At 41.2% G+C, this 24,673-nt stretch overlaps 1 protein-coding gene across 4 annotated transcripts in view; it reads left to right on the top strand.

Moving 5' to 3' along the window:
* Positions 1 to 24,212, top strand: part of LOC142743190 (complement decay-accelerating factor-like) — a 178,961-nt gene extending 154,749 nt beyond the window's left edge. The window contains exons 12-16 of one of the 4 annotated variants that reach the window (XM_075853683.1): positions 4,019 to 4,195; positions 15,369 to 15,407; positions 17,096 to 17,171; positions 19,878 to 19,958; positions 22,680 to 24,212. In XM_075853683.1, the coding sequence (XP_075709798.1) occupies positions 4,019 to 4,195; positions 15,369 to 15,407; positions 17,096 to 17,171; positions 19,878 to 19,958; positions 22,680 to 22,734 (428 nt within the window). In that variant the 3' untranslated portion in view covers positions 22,735 to 24,212. Of the gene's footprint in view, positions 1 to 4,018; positions 4,196 to 15,368; positions 15,408 to 17,095; positions 17,172 to 18,514; positions 18,585 to 19,877; positions 19,959 to 22,679 lie in introns of all 4 variants that reach the window. The other 3 variants (XM_075853685.1, XM_075853686.1, XM_075853684.1) reach the window with 3 other exon arrangements.
* Positions 24,213 to 24,673: the final 461 nt, after the last annotated feature.

Raw genomic sequence — 24,673 nt, 5'->3', positions numbered from 1 at the left:
TTTTTTTTTTTCCCTGGCAATACCACTTTTTCCTGACATGGATGTATCTCATACGTCCTAGCATGGAGGCACTTCATTAGCCAAGGGCATATCTGCTACATCCTCCCTACAAGTGGATCTAGCTCAGGCTAGATTGTAGCTGCGATCTAGCTGGAGCATAATATTGTAGCTCTTACTTCAACCCATGCTTCTATAGGCTCTAGCTCAGGCTACATTGCAGCTTAACCCCTTCCCAACCTCTGCCGTGTATATATGCAGGTCAGGTGGGAGAGTATGGAGCGGGTTCACGTGCCAAGCCCGCTCCATAAGAGCAGCATGTCGGTTTCATGTTACAGCCGACACCTCACTGCAACAGGTGGAATCAAAGAACACTCTGATTCCACCCGTTTAACCCCTTAGATGCCGCAGTCAATAGCGACGTGACATCTCAGCCATTAAAAATGGACAGATGGCCGCCTCTAATGGTTCATTGGCCCCTTCACGATCGCAGGGTGCTGGTGGTTGTGCTAATAGGAGCCTGCTAGAATCACAATATATTGCAATACATTAGTATTGCAGTATATCGTGCAAGCGATCCAACGATCACTGGTTCAAGTCCCCTAGAGGGGCTAATAAAAGTTAAATAAAAACAAAAACCAAAAGCAATGTAAAATAAAAAATTAACATAACTGGTATCGCCGCGTCCGTAAAATTCTGCACTATTACAATTTAACGTTACTCAACCCACATGGTGAGTTCCATAGAAAGAAAACAAATGCAAAAATCGCTGTTTTTTGGTCACCTCATCTCCCACAAAAAATGATCAAAAACCCTTATACCCCAAAGTGGTACCAATAAAAACTACAGCCCGCCACGCAAAAAAAAGAAGCCCCCCACATCGCTCAATTGACTGAAAAATAAAAAGTTATCTCAGAATATGGCACCACAAAACAAATTCTAACAAATAGTTTTTCCCTTGTAAAAGTAGTAAAACATAAAAAAAATTACTTACATTTGGTATCGACATAATCGAATGGACCTGCAGAATAAAGTTAACATGTCATTTTTACCACACGGCCAACGTCAAACGAAACCCATAAAAGCAATTGAAGAATCACTATATTTTTCTCATTCCACTCCACGAATAAACTTTCATCCAATTTCCCAGGACATTGTATGGTACAATAAATGGTGCCATGAAAAAGCAATGTTCTGTCATGTCTTAAAGGGAATGTGTTGCCAGAAAAACATGTTTTGTTTTTTTTTAATTAAACGTTTAGTGTGTAGGTGATTAAACATTGTTCAAATTTTTTTTATTTTTTTCACGAGTCAGGAAATATTATAAATTAATTCTAATTTATAATATTTCCCATTGCTGGTCACTAGATGGAGCTATTCCCAAAATTGCAGCATTGCAAAATTGGGTAAAAAGCCCTCGCTCTAGTGAGCTCTCAGCATCCCCCCCCCCTCCTTTATCCTGGCTAGTGCCGGGATAAACGAGGGGTTTGAACGGTCTAACCTCCTACACTGTGTGAGCTAACACAGTGTAGTAGGTTTACATACAGTAGTAAACGTACACGAACATACATAGAAATCTCTTACCTGCTCCTGCCGCCGCGGCTCCCTCCGGCCCGTCCGCTCCGTCTGCTGCCGCTGGTCCAAGTGCACAAGTCCGGAAGCCGCGACCGGAAGTAGTAATCTTACTGTCCGGCCGCGACTTCCGGTCCACAGGAAAATGGCGCCGGACGGCGCGCATTTCAAATTGGACTGTGTGGGAGAGGCGCATGCGCAGTTCCCACACAGACGGCGTACATGTTAGTGGATGGAACGGGCCCCGTTCGCAGTCCCTATGGGACTGTGGCTGCCGTATTCCATGTCTGTATGTGTCGTTAATCGACACATACAGAAATGGGAAAAAAAATGGCAGCCCCCCCCCATAGGGAAGAAAAAGTGTAAAAATAAGAAAAAGTAAAACACAAACACACAAATAAATATAAACGTTTTTAATAAAGCACCAACATCTTTAACGTATTAAAAAAAAAATTGTGATGACACTGTTCCTTTAAGGAGATGGAAAAAGCAATACATTCAGAGTGAGTGAACAGTCGGGGGGAGGGGCCTCGAATTACGCCTGAAAAGACGGCTCCATTACATCTACAAACACCTTCCCATTGCTTGCAATGGGTTTTACAATGTTCTGTTCAGACGAGGTGTCATTTTAAGCGTCGCTGTCAAAAGACGGCGTGTAAAAAGACGCCCGCGTCAAAGAAGAGCATGTCCCTTCTTGGGACGTTTTTGGAGTAGTTTTTAATTGACAACAGCTACAAATACGTCCGTAAAAGACGCCGCGAAAAACGCGAGTACTTGCAAAAACATCTGAAATTAGGGAGCTGTTTTCGCCTGAAAACGGCTCCGTAATTTCAGACGTAATTTGTTACTGCGTGTGAACATCTCCTAAGGTGGAGGAAGAGGCATTTTTCAATAATAAGACCTATTACAAAGTCGTTTTATATTTGCTTGTACTATTGATTTATGCAAAATTGTTTAAAAGTTAGTGACCATTTAAAACCCAGATTTTTGGTCTTTTTAATTTTGGTGATTTTATGAAGATACACAATATGGACAAATGTATTGTTACACTTACACATTACAGCTTCATGAGCTTTTATGATTTTCCATTCTAAATATAGTCATTAAGATGAGCTCTTTGAAGCTGAAGCCGCTTTCACTATTCTGGGATGGCTTTCTACAAGATTATGGAGTGTCTGTGGGAAGTTTTCTCCTACCATCCAGAAGAGTATTAGTGAGGTCAGACACTGATGTTAGATGAGAGGGCCTAGCTTGCAAACGCCTTTCTAGTTTATCCTAAATGTGTTCAATGGAGATGAGGTAAGGGCTCTGTGCGGACCCGTCACGTCGTTCCCCACCAAACTCACCCAACCATGCCTTTACGGACCTTGCTTTGTCCACTGGGGCACAGTCCTGCTGGAACAGAAAAGGGCCTTCCCCAAACTGTTCCCACATAGTTCTAAGCATACAATTGTCCAAATGTCTTGGTATGCTGAACCATTAAGAATTCCTTTCAATGGAACTAAGGAGCCTAGGCCACCCTCAAAAAATAATAGCATTATCCCTCCTCCACCAAACTTTACAGTTGGCACAATGGGTAATTTTGTTCGATTCATTACTCCACAGAAACTGTTTCCACCTCTCCAGAGTCCAGTGGCAGCATGCTTTACACCACTATATCCAACGCTTGGCATTGTACTTGATGTAAAACTTGCATGCAGCTGATCGGCAATGGAAACCCAAATCATGAAGCTCCAAATTTTGTGCCAATGCCAGAGAAGGTTTGGAACTCTGCAGTTATTTTGTCAGCAGAGCTTTTGCAACTTTTATTCACTATGCGCCGAGTGCTTCCCTCAGCACTCAGCTACCCCACTCTATAACTTTCCGTAGTCTTGCTGAGTTGCTGTGGTTCCTAAACGCTTCCACTTAGCAATAATACCACTCACAGTTGATCGTGGATATCTGCTAGGGAAGACAATTCACGATCTGTGGCATCCTATTACATTACCATTCTTGAATTCATTGAGGTCTTTAGATTGACCCATCCTTTCACAAATGTTTGTAAAGGCAGACTGCATGGCTAGGTGCTTAAAGTGTAACTAAACTTAAAAAAAAAAAAAGACATGCCTTTGTGATCGGGGAGGGTCTGAGCACTGAGAACCCCAACAATCGCTATAATGAAGCGGCAGAAGCGCTCGGGTGAGCACTGTGCCACTTCGTTTCTGATCGGCTTTCCTGATCGGTGATAATCTAAGTAGTATGGTTTTTTTATTTAGCAATTGAAGGATTTTTTTTTTGTACATGTCAAAAGTGTGCAAATTGCCTTGTCTACCAGAGGTACAAAATGTCCAAAACCCTTGGCAGCAAAAGGGTTAAAGGGTAACTGTGACCGTAAAAAAAAGTTCTGTTATATTCTCCTGACCCTAATTAATTTAAATGTTCTGTCTTGTCTTCGCTTGTCTCTCAATAGTTACATGCCAGATTCCAGAGGTTGCCAACTCACAAATTAAATTAGGCTCTAAGAGGGTATATGTGAAGAATGATGTTTTGGTATTTGAATGTGAGACAGGCCATGTCTTGCATGGCTCAAATTCTAGCACATGCAGCAGTCGTGGTCAGTGGGAGCCTTCGCCACCAGAATGTACAAGTAAGTAAATTGCTTATTAAAAGAATTTGTACATTTTGCTATTTATCCATTTAAATGGCATTTTAAGTTATTGCTGACGCTTTAGTGCAATATTATAAAATATTTCACAATTTGGCTGGTGATGTCTTGACCATTAAGTCCAATGAGGAAGATATGATTTAAAATTGTAGCTTTTCCCAGTCTGACAGAGAATCATCAAATTACAAGTCAGCCACTCTTAATAATGGAGTTTAAAAAAAAATAAAACAATATATTAACTTCAGATAGGAAAAAGCCAGGTTTAGATGAACTATTAAAGGATTACTATAAGACATATGAAGTTATTTTAGCTGCCAATTTACTTTACTGTGAGCGTAGGGAGAGGGTTATTTAGTATTTATAATTGGTTACTAGAAGAATTAAAGATAAATTATATGCAGAATTGGTTAAGAGAATTTTCTCTATCACAAGGGGATCAGGCAGTAAGTTGGGCACCAAAATTTACATGATGTATTAATCATATAACAAACACTTGTTGCACTTTCATCCATCTAAATTATCAACATTTTGATTCTCAGATGTCTAATCTGTGTTGGAGGGATTGTAGAATGGTGCGAGATCTGATGCATGTAGTGGAACTGTGCTAAGATTGATAGGTTTTGGAAGGAGGTTTTAATCCAGTTGTCATAGATAAATTACAATCTAATTCCCTGAAAAAGCTCTATTATATATGAATATGGGAATAGGAGGTGGATGATGACTCATATCTTTGATGCAGCTCGCTATTTTATTTGATTCAATTACAAGACTGCTAATACATCATTAAGTCCCGAGCTTATAAACAGAGTTAACATCTACTTTAAGTATGAATTGTAAATTTGCAGGGATAATCGACTGGAAAGCCGGTCTTGAAAGATAACTAAACTTTTAAAAACTTTTGACATTTCATAGTGACATGTCAGAAGTTTAGATCGGTGTGTGTCCGAGCCCTGCGATGACGACCGATCGCTAAAACAAAGCAGCAGAAGTGCTCGGCTGAGCGCTGTGCCGCTTCGTTTCTGATCGGGTTTCCTCAGAAGGCCAAGCGAGCGGTGTGCGGACTCTCAGGCCATCTATTGAGCTCATATACCACTCCGAGAAAAGCGATCAGAAACAAAGAGGCACACTGCTCGCCCAAGCGCTTCTGTCGCTTCATTTTAGCGGTTCGGTGGGGTTCGCAAGGCTCGGACCCCCACCGATCACTGTCACTATGACATGTCAGAAGTTTTTTAAACATTGTTACTCTTTAAAATATAAATGGGGCCCATGGCTCAAGGATGATCTGTCTAAGGCCTAATTCACACAAGCGTGTTCGGTCTGTGATATACGTACCGCATGTCAGCCACATTTCCCGGACTGAACACGGTGCAGGGAGCTGGGCTCCTAGCATCATGGTTATCTAGGACGCTAGGTGTCCCTGCCTCCCCACGGAACTACTGTCCCATGCTGAAAACATGATTACAGTACGGGACAGTTTTTTCCTGCAGCGAGACAGTGACTCCTGGCATCGTACATAACTATGATGCTAGTAGCGTTCCTCCCTGCACTGTGCTCGGTCCGGGAAATGCGGCCGACATGCGGTCTGTATATCACGGACCGAACACGCTCGTGTGAATTAGGCCTAAGGCTCGTGCTACACAGTGTCTTTGGCTTTGGCACAGCTTGCACAGGCAAAGATCACTGTGTTGCACCGCCTTCACGAACTATAGACATGTTTGTATATTGCAATAGTTTTATAACCTGTAATTAGATCCATGCAATTATTTCCTTTTTATTCTTGTTTTGTATTGTATTTAAAATGAATTGGTCAATTAATCGAAACCGAAAATCAGCGCAGATAACAAACGTCCTCTTCGCATTTCTGTTTGATTATTACGTGCAGCCCAGCCTCTGCTGTTAGTAACTGTATGCTATAGAATTAGAATCGCTGATATGTGATTAACATATCAGCGATTCTGATTGGATTCCATACAGTTACTGACGTTTGGGATAGCCAATGGCCGAGCAGTGATGACATCGACGCTACTCCTCTAGAACGCTAAAGGTATGGCTGCCTGGAGTGCAGGGATTATCAGTTATAACACGTTCAGGCTGGCTGCTGAGGCACAAGCGCACCAACCAAATCAGCCGGTGAGACCTGCCTGAGCCAAGAGTGGTCCCCAAGGAGAAAGTATTGTGCCAAGGCACACTAAACATCCTAGTTCCCAGCTACCAAATTGATAATGTTGAATTAAACTAAAATTGAGCTTTTATTAAATTAAATAAAAAAGGATTCCAAATAAGACCTACAACACACATGTTTAAAAGTAGCCAGTCTTAGCTAGCAGGATGTAGTGCGTAAGGATGCGTAACTACAGTATATTGAGTAAGTGTATAGATGCACTGGTTCAGCAAACAGTGGACGTGGTACGCTGTGCCAATAACCATAAACTAAGAAATTTACAGTCCAACTTCTATCCTAACAAAGAAATTAAAAACTAAGAAGCACCCACCCCCGGCATGTTTCGCTACACAAACGTAGCGTCCTCAGAGGTATATTGGTGCTAATGACGGCGTGCTCAAGGTTTCCTTCTCTTAACTGGAATGTGTCGCGAATTAAACCTTTTTTTTTTCTTAAGTTACTTATTTCAATTATATATTTTTTACGTTTTTTGCTGTATTTTTTCTTTTCTTCCACATGGTGGAAAGTATTAAAAATTAAATAATAATTTGACATGTTTTCCTATGTTCGCTACCAGAGGGACCACTTCCCAGAATTACAGCAAGGTGAATAAGGCAAAGCAACCTGACTCACAGCTGCCGTAAATGTGGGAGGGAATATCACCCCCTCTCCTACAAGCCAGGAAAAGGTGTCTTCAAATTGCTAAGCAGTGTCCGGCTTCCATTTTTGGTGTGATTGTACAAATGCAGCTGGCAGACGCTATAGGACACACCAAAAGGCTAAGGGTATGTTCACATGCTTACTAAACAAAGGGAAAACAACTTCGGATTTTCAGACATTTTATAATCAAACTCGTGTTTTTGGTGGCGTTTTTTACGGCCGTTTTTGGAGCTGTAAAAACTGCTCCAAAAACGTCCCAAGAAGTGATATGCACGTTATATGCGTTTTTGGAAAACAGGCACGTAAAAAACGCCCCGTCGGAACAGAACGCCGTATTTCCCATTGAAACCAATGGGCAGATGTTTGTAGGCGTTCTGCTTCCAATTTTTCAGCCGTCCTTCAGAACGTTTACAGGCCGAAAAACGGCTGAAAACACTGCGTGTGAACATACCCTTAGAATGATGAAAGTGAAGTGAATGACTTTTCAGTTGACCGGTTCACACGGCATGTATTTGACATATTTTTTTTTTTTTGCGCATCTTACGTGCCAAAACCCGCATCAGGAAACTCTTGATTTTTCATGTTTGGGGGGATTTGTGGGGGGGGGGGGGGAGTGCTCGCCGCTGATTCTTCAAAACCGCTGATAAGTGGCTATGAATGATCAGCGCCACCCGTGCATACTCCGTTGCACAAAAATAGGACACTACACACACAGCTCTGATGCGCGAACACACACACCACTACTAAATACATACACACTCCGCTCTGCTAAACACACACACACGCACACACTTAGCACTTCTACCCATAGACACACGATCAGCTCAGCTAAATACAGACACACACTCAGCTCTGCTGCACACACTCAGCCACTCAGCCCTGCTACATACAAACACACACAGACAGCTCTGCTGCACGCACACACACACACACAGTACTGCTACATACAAACACATACTCAGCGTTGCTGCACACACACACACACACTCAGCACTTCTACATACAGACACACTCACCTCTGCTGCACGCACACACACCCAGCTCTTCTACATACAGACACATACTCAGCTTTGCTACATACAGACAGACACACCCTCAGCTCTGCTGCACACACACAAGTTCTTGCCGCCTTCGCTTCATTGAACATATGGAAGCCGCGGCGGTTTAAATTCGTCATCTTACTGTCCGGCAGCGGCTTCCGTTCTACAAGAAAATGGCGCCGGATTCCGCTCTACGGTCGAGCTTCGTTCTGATGCGCAGTTCCCACACAGACGGCGCACGCTCCTGAGAATGGAACGGCTACCGTTCGCATTCTCTATGGGATTTTATGTGCCGAATAGCATCTTAGTATGTGTCGTTAATTGACTCATACAGAGTTGAAAAAAAATGTCAGCCCCCATAGAGAAGTAAAAGTATGAATACATGAAAAAGTTGAAAGTGACAACATAAATAAAAAATTTTGTTTATATAAAAAGCAATCTAATTACAAAAATCATGACACCTTCCCTTTAAGACCTCAGAATGACGTATGAGAAGGTGCGGCCCTATGTAGGCCCAATAGAAATGCCTAAGAAGGGGCGCGCCTGGTGTGATAAACATGTGTACTGTCCAATCAAAAGGACAAAAGGTCTCCAAATTGCTCTCCAAAAAATTAGCGCTCTTGAACTGGCTCACAAGCGTGCGCTGTCTCTTCCGATTTTAATGGAGTTTTAAGGGAGTTACAGGTTGCCCGACAGCTGTTGGACTCTGCCCAGCAGCGCGCTCTCCAAGTCTGTCGCAGTAAATTCTACGAGTTTGGCAATAAGAGCGGACGTATGTTGGCCAGAGCTTTAAAAAATAGAATCGCCCAGTCACACATCCCAAATACTAAGGCTCCTTCTGGCCAAGTTGTTCACACGACCCCAGAGATAGCGGAGTGCTTCCATAGCTTTTTCTCTGATCTTTACAACCTTGACCCTCCCACCTCCGTCCCCTCCCATCCGCCGGACCGGGATTCTTTCCCATCTCCCTTCACACAGTTGTCGGGGGAGATAGCTGAGGAACTTGATATGGATTTCACTTCCTCGGAGCTCCTCAGGGTTATAACCGAGCTTCCTGGGGGAAAGAGTCCTGGCCCGGATGGCTACACTGCCAAGTTTTACAAGGTGTTGGCGGACCGGTTGCTACCGCTTTTGTTGTTAGCTTTTAACTCTATTTCCCCGGAGGTCCTGTTTCCTCCTAGCTCCACCTTGGCTCATGTCGTGGTTATCCCTAAGCCGGGTAAGGACCCTCAACTATGCTCCAGTTATCGTCCCATCTCCTTGCTCAATGTAGACCTAAAAATTTACGCTAAATTGCTCGCCAATAGGATGAATAAATACCTGCCTGACCTAATCCACCCGGACCAGGTGGGGTTTGTGCCTGGTCGGGAGGCCCGTGACAACACCCTTAAAACTTTCGATATCATTCACCACGCCCAGACTAACCGAATCCCGCTCATGATCCTGTCCCTAGATGCGGAAAAGGCGTTTGACAGAATATCGTGGCCTGCCCTTTACCAAACCCTTCGGCATGTGGGAATAGGACCCTCTCTTTTGGCAAAAATTATGGCATTGTATCGCACGCCTTCGGCCCAAATAAAAATAAATGGCTCCCTCTCGGCACCTTTCCCTATCTACAATGGCACACGACAGGGCTGTCCCCTATCCCCTCTGTTGTATGTCCTGGTTATGGAACACCTCATGGCCTCCATTCGGAGCAACACGGATATTAAGGGTATTAATATTGGAGGGAAGGAATACAAGTGCTCAGCATTTGCTGATGACCTATTGGTCTATCTAACAGACCCTCATGTCTCTCTGCCTTCACTGATGTCCGAGTTGTCTCGTTTTGGAACATGGTCTAATTTCAAAATCAATTTCTCCAAGTCAGAGGCGTTAAATGTTTCTCTCCCAGGGCCGTTAGTATCGCTTCTCCAAAGTAATTTCCCCTTTTCATGGCCCTCCAGAGGTATTACATATTTGGGTGCCCGTATAAGCGGGGTTCTTACACAATTGTTTGCAAATAATTTTATCCCCCTACTGGCCAAGTTTCGCACTGATCTTAATTCCTGGCATAAGACTGAATTTTCCTGGTTTGGTCGTATCAATATTATTAAGATGTCTCTCCTCCCCCGCTTACTTTATCTCCTGCAGACGATCCCCATCTCTAGCCCATCCTCCTATTGGTTGCGGCTTCAGAGATGCTTCGGCTCCTTCATTTGGCCAACTGGTCGTGCACGTTTGAGCCGGGCTCTGCTGACTCGTTCCAGGGGTACGGGTGGGGTTGGTCTGCCGGATTGTCGGCTCTACTATCTGGCGGCAACTCACGCACGGGTTTTAGATTTTTTTCATAACCGTGAATCAAAATTATGGGTCCGTTTGGCTCAACAACTATGTCCCAGTACCCTATCATCCCTGCCGTGGATCCTGCCCGGGAATAGACCGACTCAACCCTCCTTTGTTGTTTACCATACCCTCATGACGTTGAGGTCCCTAGGGCCTGGAAGTACGCTTGTAGACCCTCTGGGTCCTTTAACTCCTATCACAGATAATCCAGACTTTCCTGCTGGTAAAGCTGGTCGCTCCTTCCTAGGCAGGTCGTCCACCGGCCCCATGTATTTTGCCCAGGTCCTCTCAGCTTCCTCTCTTCTCCCTCTAACCTCCATCTACCCCGATGCCGTGCCCCTAACTCGCCATATATATGAGTATGCCCAGTTAAAACATTTTTATGGAACAGTTAACCGGCGCGCACATCTTCACAGGGGGTTGACGGACTTTGAGCGCCTATGTGTCTACTCCCAGCCACCTACCCATACCATATCCACAATATATAAATTACTCCTTTCACAGCGTTCCCAACAACTCCCCGCCTTCTGTGGGGCCTGGGAGAGAGAATTACATACTACATTTACTGACGCACAATGGAAGAGGTGTTTCTCCCTCTCACAAAAAGCCTCTATAGCCATTAGGGCCCAGGAAACTAGCTACAAAATTGTCTCTAGATGGTATAGGGTCCCGGCTGCGCTTCATAAATGGTATCCGTCTGTGCCTGACAAATGTTGGTGCTGTGGTGCTGCGGGAGGCTCCATGTCACATGTCTGGTGGAGTTGTCCCTTGTTGAGGAGTTTTTGGGATGCGGTACTTAAATTGATATTGGAGGTTACTGGAGTCTCTGTCCCCAACTCCCCGGAAGCAGCTCTTTTATTCATGTTCCCGATGCCAATACAAGTTTATAAAAGCTCCCTAACTAGACATCTCCTTCAGGCGGCAAAATCCGTGATCCCGCGCAGGTGGAAAACGGCCATACCCCCAACATTAGATGAGTGGTTTCGGGAAGTTGCCTTGATACAGCGAATGGAACACTTGGTGGCTCACTCCCCGGCAGCTGTGGTAAAATACACGTCTACATGGTCTCCCTGGATAGTGTTTCTTTCTTCTCCTTCCTACCTCACGGCTGTCACCTGAGTCGGCCTATGCCCCTGTGAAATGTACTATGGCTTTTGCTCGTTGCTGATTTTCATTCATAATACGCCGGAACTGGAGTCCAGGATCCCCTTGTCCTCTCCCCTCCCTCCTATCCCTCCCTCTCTTGGGGCCTTTCTCTATACTTTCTCTTCCCCTGTCTAGGGTAATGTGCCTCTTCTTCTCTGTTTGAATTAAGTGGTCTTGCTGTACCTCCTGTTGTTATGCCTCAAGGATTACTTATTCTACTGTTGGACACCGACCATTCTTTTGCATGTTGAGATGTGATGCACATTATTGATTTTCCCTTTGGTGTTTTGTTTGTTTTTGCTTTGGTCCACTGACCTTGTTTGTTTTTTATTTAAGGTGTGGAGGTCTCCCCTCCACTATGTTTTGTAACTTTTGTGTTCTGAAACTTAATATTCTTAAAAAAAAAAAAAAAAAAAAAAAAAAGATCCATCCACTCAAGGATCTCGGAAGGCGCATGCGCACAGAAGTGAAAAAAACTATCCGATGAGCCATAAGAGGAAAAGGATATATCTGCGCAGGTCTGGACACTTAGAAAAAAAGGGTAGCCTGTGAATAAACACAGGCTACGCCACTTAATAGTGGAAGAACGGCATATGCTGGCCATTCCCTGTTAAAATGGTAATTTACGAAGTGTGAGGCGTTGCAGATTGCGCATGTCAATATATCTTAGCCATTTTTCAGCATTTTTTCTTAGAATTTCTATGTATGTCCATAGCCAAAAAAGTTCTTATCTCTGTATTAAAGTGTGATTACGAGTCTGATGAATAGCAATATTGCATTATAGCAGTGCAGTCAAAATAAGGACCCTGTATATCATGTAATAGTAATTATAGCATTATTAGTAATAGGCATTTTTAAATAGTTACATGTTTCAAGAGGTAAAGAAGGAAATAATTATATAAAATGATTGGAGTCCTAGATGGAACATGCTTAAACCATATGTGTTATAGGTGTTGGAATAAATATGCATTACTGCTAAATTTACTTCCAATGGGGAAGTTCACACACACACATATATATATATTACACTAAACTTAGAAATTAATGATAAAAGTGAACCGTAAATGAGCTTGCCCATACTCAGTCTGTAGGATTTTGAGGATGAGGGTTGGAATACTTCTGCACCAAGTTTTCTTACAATCCTGCACCTGCCTGTGAGAAGCAGGTGGAGAGAAATGGCTGAGATTTTATTTTTTTTTAGCTTCGATTTTAATAAGAGATACAGTAGATCAAACGAGAGGAGACTTTTAACCCCCTCCCGCATTTGGATGTGTTACATCTTAATTGCGGTGTTCTTACTGCAATAGTACGTCCAGTGGATGGCACAAACACAAACCTCATTAGCAGTGGGTGCTGGCTGTAATATAAATCCAACATACTTCTGCAGCGGTCGTTTAAACCCTTTGATATTGCTATCGATAGCATCACGGGGAGCTGATCAGTTTCCATGGCAGTCGGGGGCCGTACAACAACCCCCAGGCTTGCCATGGCCTTTTGACTATTAGCAGTTTGTCACCGACCGGCTAAAATTCTTTAGTATACTGAGTATACCAAAGCATTCAAATTGGACCTTTCACGTCCTCTAACAAGTGCAGCACTGTTTTCTTGTGGGTTTTTTCTTGCCATCCACACACACGTTACCCTGCATCCTCCCATTTGCATTGGTGACCTGTTTAGGCGGTCCCCAGTGTCTATGACGGATTGCGGAGTACAGCGTACTAGTTAAATAAACTGTACTACAAAAAAAGAAAGAAATGTAATAAAACAATTTTTTCCCAAAAGTAAACAAAATTGAATCCAAAAGTGACGGAATTGGTTTTAATTTCTATCCCCCCTCCCCCCCCCCCCCCCAAAAAAAATAATAAAAGTTAACCAATAAGTCCTAAAATGGCTCGTTGCCGTCAAAAATAGGCCCTCATACGGCTATATTGACGAAAATAATCAAAGTTATGTCTGTGAAAATGTAAGTGAAAGTTCGTAAGTTATATACAATATACTTCAAAATACTTCTACTTCCGCAAAGAACTAGCGCTCCATGCAACTACATTGAACAAAATATAAGTCATGGCTCTCGGAATGCGACGCTGCAAAAGCCAAAACATTCCAGCGTTCCTTAACCCAACATTTGACTCTGTCCTCAAAGGGGCTTTCCACCCAGTAAAAATTGCCTATCCTCAGGATAGGCCATGAAAAGGTGATGGGTCTGGGTCCCACTCCCGGGAATCTCGCCGATCAGCTGCTTCATGTCCACTTGCTCACTGTGAATCTTCGACACGCATTTAGCGGTGATTTACAGGTATTGCAGCCTTTTCTCTCATTGAATTGAATAAACTTTTGATGTCTCTAGTTTGCTGAAAGTGTAGTTACTCTTTTAAAGGGTTAAGGCTATGTTCACACGGACTATTTTGGGGGAGGAATATCTGCCTCAAAATTCCGTTTGGAACTTTGAGGCAGATATTCCTCTCCCTGCACGCCGATTTTCGCGGCAATTATCTCGCCGTTTTTCGCCCGCGGCCATTGAGCGCCGCGGGCATAAAACAGCGAGATATACGCTTTCTCCTGCCTCCCATTGAAGTCAATGGGAGGTCCGAGGCGGAAGCGCCCGAAGATGGGGCATGTCGCTTCTTTTTCCCGCGAGGCAGTTTTACTGCTCGCGGGAAAAAGACGCCGACGCCTCCCATTGAAATCAATGGGAGGCGTTCTCGGGCCGTTTCTGCCGAGTTTTGCGACGCGGTTTCCGCGTCAAAAAACTCGGCAAAATACCCCGTGTGAACATAGCCTAAGAATGGAATTACTAAGTTTTTTTTATTGGCTTACTATGTTCTTTTTAGGCCCATTTCACATTGTGTTTATGGTCTGTTTGACGTATACGCCTGGAAAAGTTCCCGACGTCTACCTTTTATGGAGGCTGTAATGGATGCCTAACAGTGGCGTAGACACTTTGTGCCATGAACACTCATGATCCGTTTGTGACCATTAAACGGATCCCATTAAAGTCTATGGGTGATGGATTAGGGCATCTGTTTAACGGATGTTATGAAAAACTATCAAAAAGTTCATGGCTTATACGTTAAATGGCTGCTTGTGACATATGCCATACAGGGACTGTTGGCACCCATGGTCTCCCATGTAAAAAAAAAAAAAAAAAAAGGATGCCTGCGGAATGCTATTCTATCCAGAAAATAAGCAATAACCCTAATGTAGATTGCTCGACGGAAAAAGTACACATTTGGCCTACATCGGTATAATGCGAGACTATGTGTACTTTTGATAATGCATAGGGATATTTCCCTAAGTGTGCGTGAAACGTGCAGGGGAAACGCAGTGTGACAGGTGCTAAGATGTCAATTACAGATTACATTTTTTTTTTCAGACTTATGACAATCTTAGGCTGGATTCACACTTTCATTCGGTTTTTTTTCATTGTTCTGCTCCTATCACAGAAAATGACAATAAAAAAACCGAAGTGTCGGATCTGTTGAATAGAGAAACACCAACGTTGTCCGACAGAGCCCATTGACTCATGGGGTTTTTGTCATCATGTCTGTCATTTTACCAAATAAACAGTTTTTGTTGTTTTTTTGACTGCCTCTGTGACGGGCACCTGATGGACCCTCAAACGCATCTGTGAGCAATACCCTAAATTAGACATTGTAAAATAGTGCGGTGACCTTTCTGGTTCATTACTCCTTCCCACCAAAGCAGACCCATTGGACTTCCAATTTTTTTAGGATCCTCTGAATCCTGTTTATTTTCAGTTTTTTTCCTTCTTTCTAAGGCATTACTTTACATACTAAACACGTTATTCATTTTTGCATTTTAGGGTCTCTCGAGTCACAACTCGGCATTGGTTCTATTATAGGTAAGTGGTCCAAAGTTTACTTTGATAAAAATACATAAAACCTAAAAATTATTATATTCTTCTGAACATTTTCTCTTCTGTATACATTCTGGTTAATGGTACTGTCCTCTATGGACAACCTCTATCTATATGCCTTATTAGGGCTTATGGGGAGACCGTTATGGTAACCTTACCCATACTTTAAAGTTGGGTTTCCACAGGGCATTTTTATCCAGTTTTTTTCAGGGTTTTTTTTATTATAGTTTGGTTGCAGTTTTGATGTGTTTCCTCATTTCTTTGAAAAATACATTTTAAAAACCACATGCGTTTACTGTGATTTGGTTTTCGGCCGTGCAAGTATTACAGATGAAGCACATTGTGAAACTGCAATAAAAACGCCCTGTGGAAACCCAGCCCAAAAAGGGTCCTCCTAAGACTGAGAATTCCTTTTGCATATAAAATGTTTGTTTGTTTTTTAGACACAAATCGTAGCAAATCTGCGCCTCCTTGCTTTGTCTTTTGAAAAATCAAAGCAAAATGGTGCAATTTTGTCATGATTCGCAGCAAAAAATGCATATGAACTGCTACGTGAATTCTTCGACTAACTGGTTACCCCTTTATGTGAAGCAGCTGGACAGTAATTACCCATATCTGGAAAGTCTCTGCTGATTTATAGCTCCTAACCGAGAGGGATTTTAATATATATCCAATAAAAGTTCCATTCAATAAAAATTTCCATTCATGGAATTAAGTATTGTGTTGCTCTAGACATAATGATTGGAATTGTTATACAGGATCTTTAAAGTTAGATTCTCTGCAAATTCTTACACTATAAAGGCAGCTGTACCTTTTCAAAGACCCTTGTTGCTCCAACACATTTATTGGTTTGTTGTGCGTAGTACAGGAATCGCATCAGGTTGTATGACCTCCTTATTGAACAGTAACAATCAGATCCTGTCTATTTCATGGTAGTTTTATTTTTTCCAAGTTACGTGGCCCATCTTTGTTCACAATGAACCACCATGGCTGTGAAGTTTCAGACAAGAGTGTAAATAAATCAGAATGACTTAGGCCCCATGCACACGACCGTAATATTCACGGATCCGTTTGGGGGCCATGATACCGGGCTGCAAAAACTCAGGAAATTGAATTTTACTGTCCAGATTTGCAGCACTGACGTGCCCGTAGAAGTCTATGGAACCATGAAAAGTGGGTCGTGCGCAATTGCGGATATGTTGCCAAGCGACGACAGAGTATTCATGTGATTCAGCTTTCATATGACCTACTCACATGAGGGTTGGGACAAACTGGTGATATCAATTCCAGCCTTCTTTTTTTTTTTGGTGCAGATCCGTGAATACTGATAACACACAGATGCACTATTGAAGGTTTTTTGTGGACAATTGGACCGCAAATACAGACAACTGATCCGCTGCTTTGCAGATTGCAAAAATCACTACGGTTGTGTGCATTAGACCTTACAGCTGCTTGAGGGCTGATATTATGATAAAATTTAATTCTTGCCCACCCAATGTCTCCTTTTAAACTTCTCTGTAGTTTACGATTTAGTTTGTAATTTCCCTCATTTGACAACCAAAATGTCGGGTCGCTATTCCCCAGCTATTAATAAGACCTTGACTGTATGATCATTTAGTGTTTTATGCCTGCAAGTCATTAATAACGTGTTGTTTTTTTTCCCCCCTCTTAAGCCATTGTTATAGCCGCTGTTGTTGCAGCAATTGCTTTTGTCCTACTGTATTGCTGCTGTTTAAAGAAAAAATCAGGGTGAGGATTCTTCATTGTGGTGATCTTCTTTGTCTGTCCTCAAAAATCACATACCTTTTTTACTTTTTATGTATGCTTATATTTGTTTATATTTCTAATTCAAACTTTTCCTTCCTTTCTGGTATCCTTTTGTTATGTATAATATTTTATTAATATAGATATTTATTTAATTGTGGAAATGTATTTAAAGGGAATGTGTCGCTAGAAATTTTTTTTATTTCAATTTTTTTTAGTTAAACAATTATTATTTAAGTGATTACACATTGTTTTAATTTTTTTAATTTTTTCACAAGTCAGGAAATCTTATAAATTAGATTCTAATTTATAACATTTCCATGTGCTGGTAACTAGAGGGAGCAGTTCCCAAAATTGTAGCATGGTCAATGGGGTAAAGCAACCTCATTGCTTTATGCTGCAAATTTGGGGTAGACACACTCGCTCTAATGTCCTCACACAATCCCCCCTCCCTTATTCTGGCTAGTGCCAGGAGAAGGAGGGGGTTGAATCTTCAAACCTCCTACACTGTGTGCCGCCATTTTCTGAGCGAATGCACAGTGTAGAAGGATTAGATACAGTGCTAATCGGACAGTATAACACGAACATAATGCACCCATCACATACACAAACATAACTTACCTGCTCCTACTGCCGCCTCCGCTCCTATTCCTTGCATCTTCGCTTCCTTGAACATATGGCCAGAGGTCGTCATCTGACTGTCCGGCAGCAGCTTCCGTTCCACATGAAAATGGCTCCGGATTTCGCTCTGCTAACGAGCTTCGTTTTGGTCTGTGTGGGAGCGGCGCATGCGCCGTTCCCACACAGACGGCATACGCTGCAGTGAATGGAACGGTTCCCATTCGCATTCTCTATGGGGATGTATGTGCCGTATTCCATCTCTGTATGTGTCGTTAATCGACGCACAAAGAGATGAAAAAAAAATGGCAGCCCCCATAGAGAAGTAAAAGTAATAAAAAAAAAAAAAGTGGAACACATAAATAAAATGTATTTTAATATCATACTAAAAGTAATATTCTAAAAAAAATAAAAAAAAATCATGACACCTTCCCTTTAAATTTGTAATAGGCTGAAGAATACATATATTCCAAACGTGTACCACGTTTGTGGGGTGAACAGAGCCTTATAGTGTTATGTCTATAGTGGCCTCTTCTAAGAATATGGTGATCAGTTTATATTTAAAAACAACGTTCTTTTATTAGCAGTTCTGAAAAAGACATTCACCATTTTCATCATTGTTTTCTTTTCTCTTTGTAACCGCTATAGGTGAAAAAGAGACATACCCTACTTGTATCAACTAATTTTTGTACAATGTCTTTTTGTCATAGTTTGGGCTTCAAGAACACAATTTCATAGTTGATGAGTCCAGATCTCTGGCATATATTTTTATGGCAACTGGTGATTCTCCATATTTAGCATTCCCTGAAACATCTCTCTCTTAATGATTTCCTTTTGAAAACGGTGTCATGTTTTCTGCTGTAGTGCTGTAAAATCTGCTTCTGGAAAAGGATCACTGCAATTTTAACCTTTCTAAAGATTGCCAGGTTGTCCACAGTGAAAATGCAGTGAATTTACATTCACGCTTTGCACTTTTGGTCTCAAAGGGGAAAATTCAAAAACACACGGGGGAATTTGCACATTTTGTACGCCAAAAAACTGCCATAGAAAAGTTAATAAACGACACACAGGTTGCAAAAATGTTGTGCTGTGTCCGCCACTCTTCTGGAAAAGTGTGTGTGAGCCCAACAAATTTACACCAGAAAGTGGCATAAATTATAGTGCAAATCTAGTCCGGCTTGTAGCCAAAGTAGATTTGACATTCTGCACAGAAATGCTAGAGACGCATCTGATTTATTAGTGCGCATTTTACTCCAGTGATCTTTATATTCAGGCCGGTGTATGAAACGTCAGTCTTAATAAATCTTCCCCATAGTTCTGGTTTTACGCTACATTGCTGCAGTATCTAATGTTCTAGTAACATTTCTGACACCCGTTTTTCTATACAATAGGAAGCAAAATTCCCCAACCATTGCAGCAACCATATAAACAAACCTGGATGCTTTACAATAGTTTGATAGTAGTTGTGTTTGTAAGTAGAAGAAATGGGCACATTTTCTGTGCTGGGATGAGAAACTACAGCATTAAATACGACACACGCTCCTTTATTTCATTCTGATTTTAGTTTCTCCATTTCACAATTGCCAATGAGAGTTTCGGAGTGAAATAATTATTATTTTTTTTTAAGGAGGTTTTTTTTTCTAATTCTTACACTTTAACTTCAGTGGAATTGACAATTGGTCCCTTGTTCTTGTTGCTTTAATTTCTAAGAAGAAATGCATAATATAGTGAGAAGTGTTTTCATTAACTCTTTACCCATTTTCTCTATTTTTTTTCATGGCTTATACTAAATAGTACTTTGCAGTAGTCGATGCAGAGCATGATGAAAAGAACTGGCTCTCTGTACTGTACTTCTGGTTCTTTTCCATCAATATTCTTGTTTATCCCAAAATTACGCTATTTTATTGCAATTTTTTCATGGTCATACCGGTTTGAGTTTTGGAGGGGTTTTTGTAGGTGTTTGTGGTGACCAAAAAAAAAAACTCCTTAAAAAAAAAGTTAGCAACCGTGATTTGTTTTTCTCCTTTTTTTTTTTTTTTGCACAATATTAGCATTGTTTCTTCTTTTACCCAGTGAATATTATTGTGAAAACAAAAATGACAAGTTCAAGCAGACTGTATTGCAGGAGCTTACTGAAACAATTAATACAAACAGGTATTTTAAGGCTTACAGGTGCGCCCATTTAACGCAGTTAAAGGGGGTTCTTGGGACTAAAACGTTGATAAGCTATCCTTTGTTGGGGATGATGATGATCAGCCGAATGGAGGTTGGAGCACCGTGGCCCATTCATTGTTTTTCTAGGCTCAGCAGCTCGAAGTTTGGCTGTGCCTGGTACTGCAACTCAGTCTTATTCACTGGGTTCAAACTTCCACTGATCACACAATGATGTCCTATCAATGATTTAGTCACGGAAAACCCCTTTAAGGAGATTTTATGATCTTTTTGGCAGTGTCCATGTCTCATTGTACTGCTTGTCTTCCTGTGTTGCATACTAACAATATGTGAAAGCAAGAATGTTAAATAAAAAAAGTTATATACAAAAGGGTGGGGGTAACTTTTCCCTTTATTAGAAAAGTTTTGGAAAAAAATTAAAGAAACAATGTTCCAGTACCCATCACATAACACATTTGGCATCCTCCTAGCAGTAAAACCCAGTAATAAATATAACACATTTATAACTCAAATTGACTCCTAAAAAAAAGTGACCCACAAAACACAAGGCCTCATTCCACTACATCAACATAGACTAGAACTCCTTGTCTGCAGAGGTGCAGAAACAATAATAGTTGTTCTTAAAGTCAGAATTGGCTGTTTATTTAAAAAAACAAGTTTCTTAATGGAAGCAAGTCTTTAGAGCTTGTGTTTTTTATATTTAATTTGCTGAAAATGAAATTGATTTATTATTTTGTAGTAACTTGAAACAATGGGATAAAGAAGAAATTGCTTATACTTGGTGTTGGGCTACTTATAGTTGAATTGAAACTGAGGTTTACTGTTTAAATTTATTCTTCTAAAAATCTGATTAATAAAACCAGTCTGAGAAGATGAATAGCATGGATTGACTGCTGCTAAGCTGTTCCTAGCTGGATGGACACAGGCTGGAGGTGACTGGTCTATTCTGTGGGGTTGTCAAGCAGCTTAAGGCTGGGTTCACACGACCATGTTACATCCGTATTGTACGGAACATATTTCGGCCAGAAGACCCGGACCGAACACAGTGCAGGGAGCCGGGCTCCTAGCATCATAGTGATGTACGATGCTAGGAGTCCCTGCCTCGCTGCAGGACAACTGTCCCGTACTGTAATCATGATTACATTACGGGACAGTAGTTCCACGCAGAGGCAGGGACTCCTAGCGTCGTACATCACTATGATGCTAGGAGCCCGGCTCCCTGCACTGTGTTCGGTCCGGGTCTTCCGGCCGAAATACGTTCCGTACATTACGGACGTAACATGGTCGTGTGAACCCAGCCTAAAGGGGTATTCCCAACTTAAACATGTATGCCATAAATTAGTAAAAGGTCTGGGTCTCGGAGCTGGTACCTAGAGCTATCTCCAGAATGAGGGTCATCCATCCCCCATACCGCCTCAACGTTAAGACGGCTGCCGCATTCAGACTGAGAATGACACTTTCCATTCATTCCTACGTGAGTTACAGAATCAATTGAGGAAGTGGGCTCGGCTGTTTCCGGAGTTCCATAGGAATAAATGGAGAGAGTTGTTAACATGCATGGCCACCTCTCCATTCACTCTTCACCAGGATGCGGCTGCTGCCTGACCAGACTTGACAGGGGCCCAAGTAACCCCTGTTTTGGAAAAAGGTGCATCTCGTAGCTGGGAATACCCCTTTAAACCAAATATTTCTCTATCTCTTACTGCCGTATTAATTATATTTGAAACGAAAAAATTATGAACAATCTCTTGAATCAGAACGTTAATGAAATTGATTCTATGATCAGCTATTTAATTTTTATTTTAATGTCATTTTATATGCATTGTATATAAAATGTGCATATTTCATTGTATTATTGTAGCATTTTTTTTTTCTTTAAGGCTCTGCTTTTTAAAACCTCTTGAGGGTTGTTTGTGCAACCCGAGGTTGGTTAAAAGCAGATATGACGTTCATTTGAATTCCCAGTATTTATGCCAGATTTTTTTTCAATGTAACACTCACTCGCTTGCCATTTGTCAGTGAACATCACTATGTTTGTATCTAACCTTGTTGTCTTAAGTGTATTTGTTTAATCACAATTTTGCTACTTTGCCACTAAATTTCACAGTATGTTTTGTCTCCTGAAGATGCTGTGACGCCTGGTATCTAAATATGTCTTATAAGGATGCTACTTGCATTAAAATGCCTTGCAAAATGATTTCAACTGTTCACACTAGCAGACTATGTATTTTCTTTTTCTCTTTTATAACTCTTGCCAAAAGCAGGAATTGGGAAACTTTAGTCCTCAAGAATTATATATGCGATCCATTTCCAATTAGTCCAATATCTTCATTACAATATGACTAGAACTAGTGCTAGAATCCACCTTTTAGATTACAAAAATGATAAACAAATTATCATCTAACGTTACTGCCCTAAATGTTCACAATCCAAGGAACATGTGTAAGAATATAGGAAACGGCAACCACTATTGTTGGGTTTTAAGGACTTAAGCTACTATTCCTGGCCTTCTGTATTTATAATCTTCATTTACTTAATATTTCCGTACAGCCTTTTGACTTTTTTTATTTCTTTTTCTCTTCTTTGTATATTGGCAACTGTCTTCTATTTCTCTTCTTTGTAATACTACCCTTTCATCTCGGAATCATTGGTGGAGTTTGTACAATCTACATGGTAATGTTTTTGTCGATTTTCACTTTTTAGGAAATCCAAATCAGAAATTCCTAATGTGCAGTACACTCCTTGCAAGGATGTATAAGCAGAGAAGGCACAGAGAAGATTTTTCATCAAGCTCAAATTTGTGGATATCTAAAGACTTTATTAGCACTGGATCTCTTGTAGAGCGTTATCATGACTGACACTTTGCAGAGAGGATCAAATTCTACTTTTTAAGAATGTTACTTCTTGAGGTGGCTTCATGCTGCCTCAACGTTTCAGCAAAGATAGCCTGCCTCACATGTGCCTATATACATGATTTGCTTATAAAAAGAGCAGGTTATCTATATTTCAAAGTCACCCCTGAAAGTCGCAAATTTGTATCGGGTTATCTCAAGACAAGAACCACTTTCTGTTTAAGGCATAGGGATGTCATAAAGAGGGATCTGCTCGGACATCCCTCCATGTGCCAAAAGGGAGAGCCGCTCTAAGATCCGTCACATCCATGTATAAATGGCTGGTATGTAATGTGTGGCTGGCTGTGGCTTACCCCAGGGATAACTGTTAATTGCTGGAACCACGGCGTTCAGTTGATTGCCTCACTGTCTTTTTTTGCGCTTGAGACATATTTAATTGTAAATGTTTCGGATAATACTCTTTCCCTTCTCTCTAATATACTCTCTTCTAATTTTTCATTGCTTTAAAAAGACAAACCGTCCTGTGTCCATTAAGCATGGAACATCAGGCAATAATTATACAAAAAAATTATTTAACCAATGAATACAAATAAATAACCCCTTCCTTACCCCCCAACCCCCCCCTCCCTAAGTCTGCGTTCTGCCACACCTACTTATTACCCATACAACTTCTGTTATATTCTGGATCATCTACCTTCATACAACCATTTCATTTACTCTGCAAAGAATATCCTTTTTACCACTGGGTACCAAATTTTTTCCTATTTCTTACTCTCATATCCCTATTTTTATCAATCCACTGCGTATAGAGCACTTCTCTCCATCTTGCCATAGATGGCAAATGCATGGAGACCCATAAGAATAATTTAAAGCTACAAAGAAGGATGTTAGCCTTTCTATTGGCTGTAGAATTCGTAAGTGAGAGTTTATTTACAAAAATATTTGTAGTACTATTTCAGTGCGAATTTCACCATAAGATACAGAGGAAAGTGTAACCAGTGCCCACTACAGGCTGAAAAGAATCCTAACTGTAGTGGTTTATGTAGTATGTACATAAAGATAAAATGTACAGTATATCTTTTCAAACTTACCATTGTAAAGATAATAGGTGAGAAATGCATCAAAGTAGCGCACGTGGCAAAATCTGTGCAACTTGCTAGGCATTTTACACTCTCATGGCTGGAATATATATACGTGTGGCAGAATAAAATATATATATATATATATATATATATATATATATATATATATATATTCACTAAGATCAGGTAAAGAAAGCAGCACTGCTAAAGAACGATCAGGCGGAGTGCAGAGAAGCCTCGATAGGACACAAGACCAGTGTCCCACAATTCCAATAGATACCCCAAAAAATTCAAGGCAGTACTTCCATAAATAGTGAAAAAGTAGAAAAATTGTATTCACCACATGCACGACGTTTCAGCCCTACTCTATGGGGCCTTTCTCAAGCAATACATTGTGTGAGTAGTGCACATATAAATATTCCCGAAGTAGCAACTTTATGTGCATTGAGAACTGATGAGAAATCCTGATATCTATATCACACTTGTTAGATGGATAGTTCATACGGCTAAGAGAATGTCTGTGCCTTGATGATCTTGGTCTGACAGCTTGCTTCTCACGCTTCGGATGCATGTAGGGTATGGGCATGCGCCGAAATTCAACACTAACGCATGTGCAGTAGGATTATACAAGCACCGAGAAGTTCGGCATTCAGAATATTAATGAAGGGATCCGGAGAGGGGTGAGCCTGCAAATATTATTTTATTAACACACGTGTTGGTGTAATTGGCACTTGACACTTTTTAAACTTATACAGTCATAATA

This window comes from Rhinoderma darwinii, chromosome 2, assembly GCF_050947455.1.
Source record: "Rhinoderma darwinii isolate aRhiDar2 chromosome 2, aRhiDar2.hap1, whole genome shotgun sequence".
In the NCBI taxonomy this organism is placed as follows: Eukaryota; Metazoa; Chordata; class Amphibia; order Anura; family Rhinodermatidae; genus Rhinoderma; species Rhinoderma darwinii.
The sequence above is the reverse complement of the archived record's forward strand: the minus strand, read 5'-3'. Positions and strand labels throughout refer to the sequence as shown.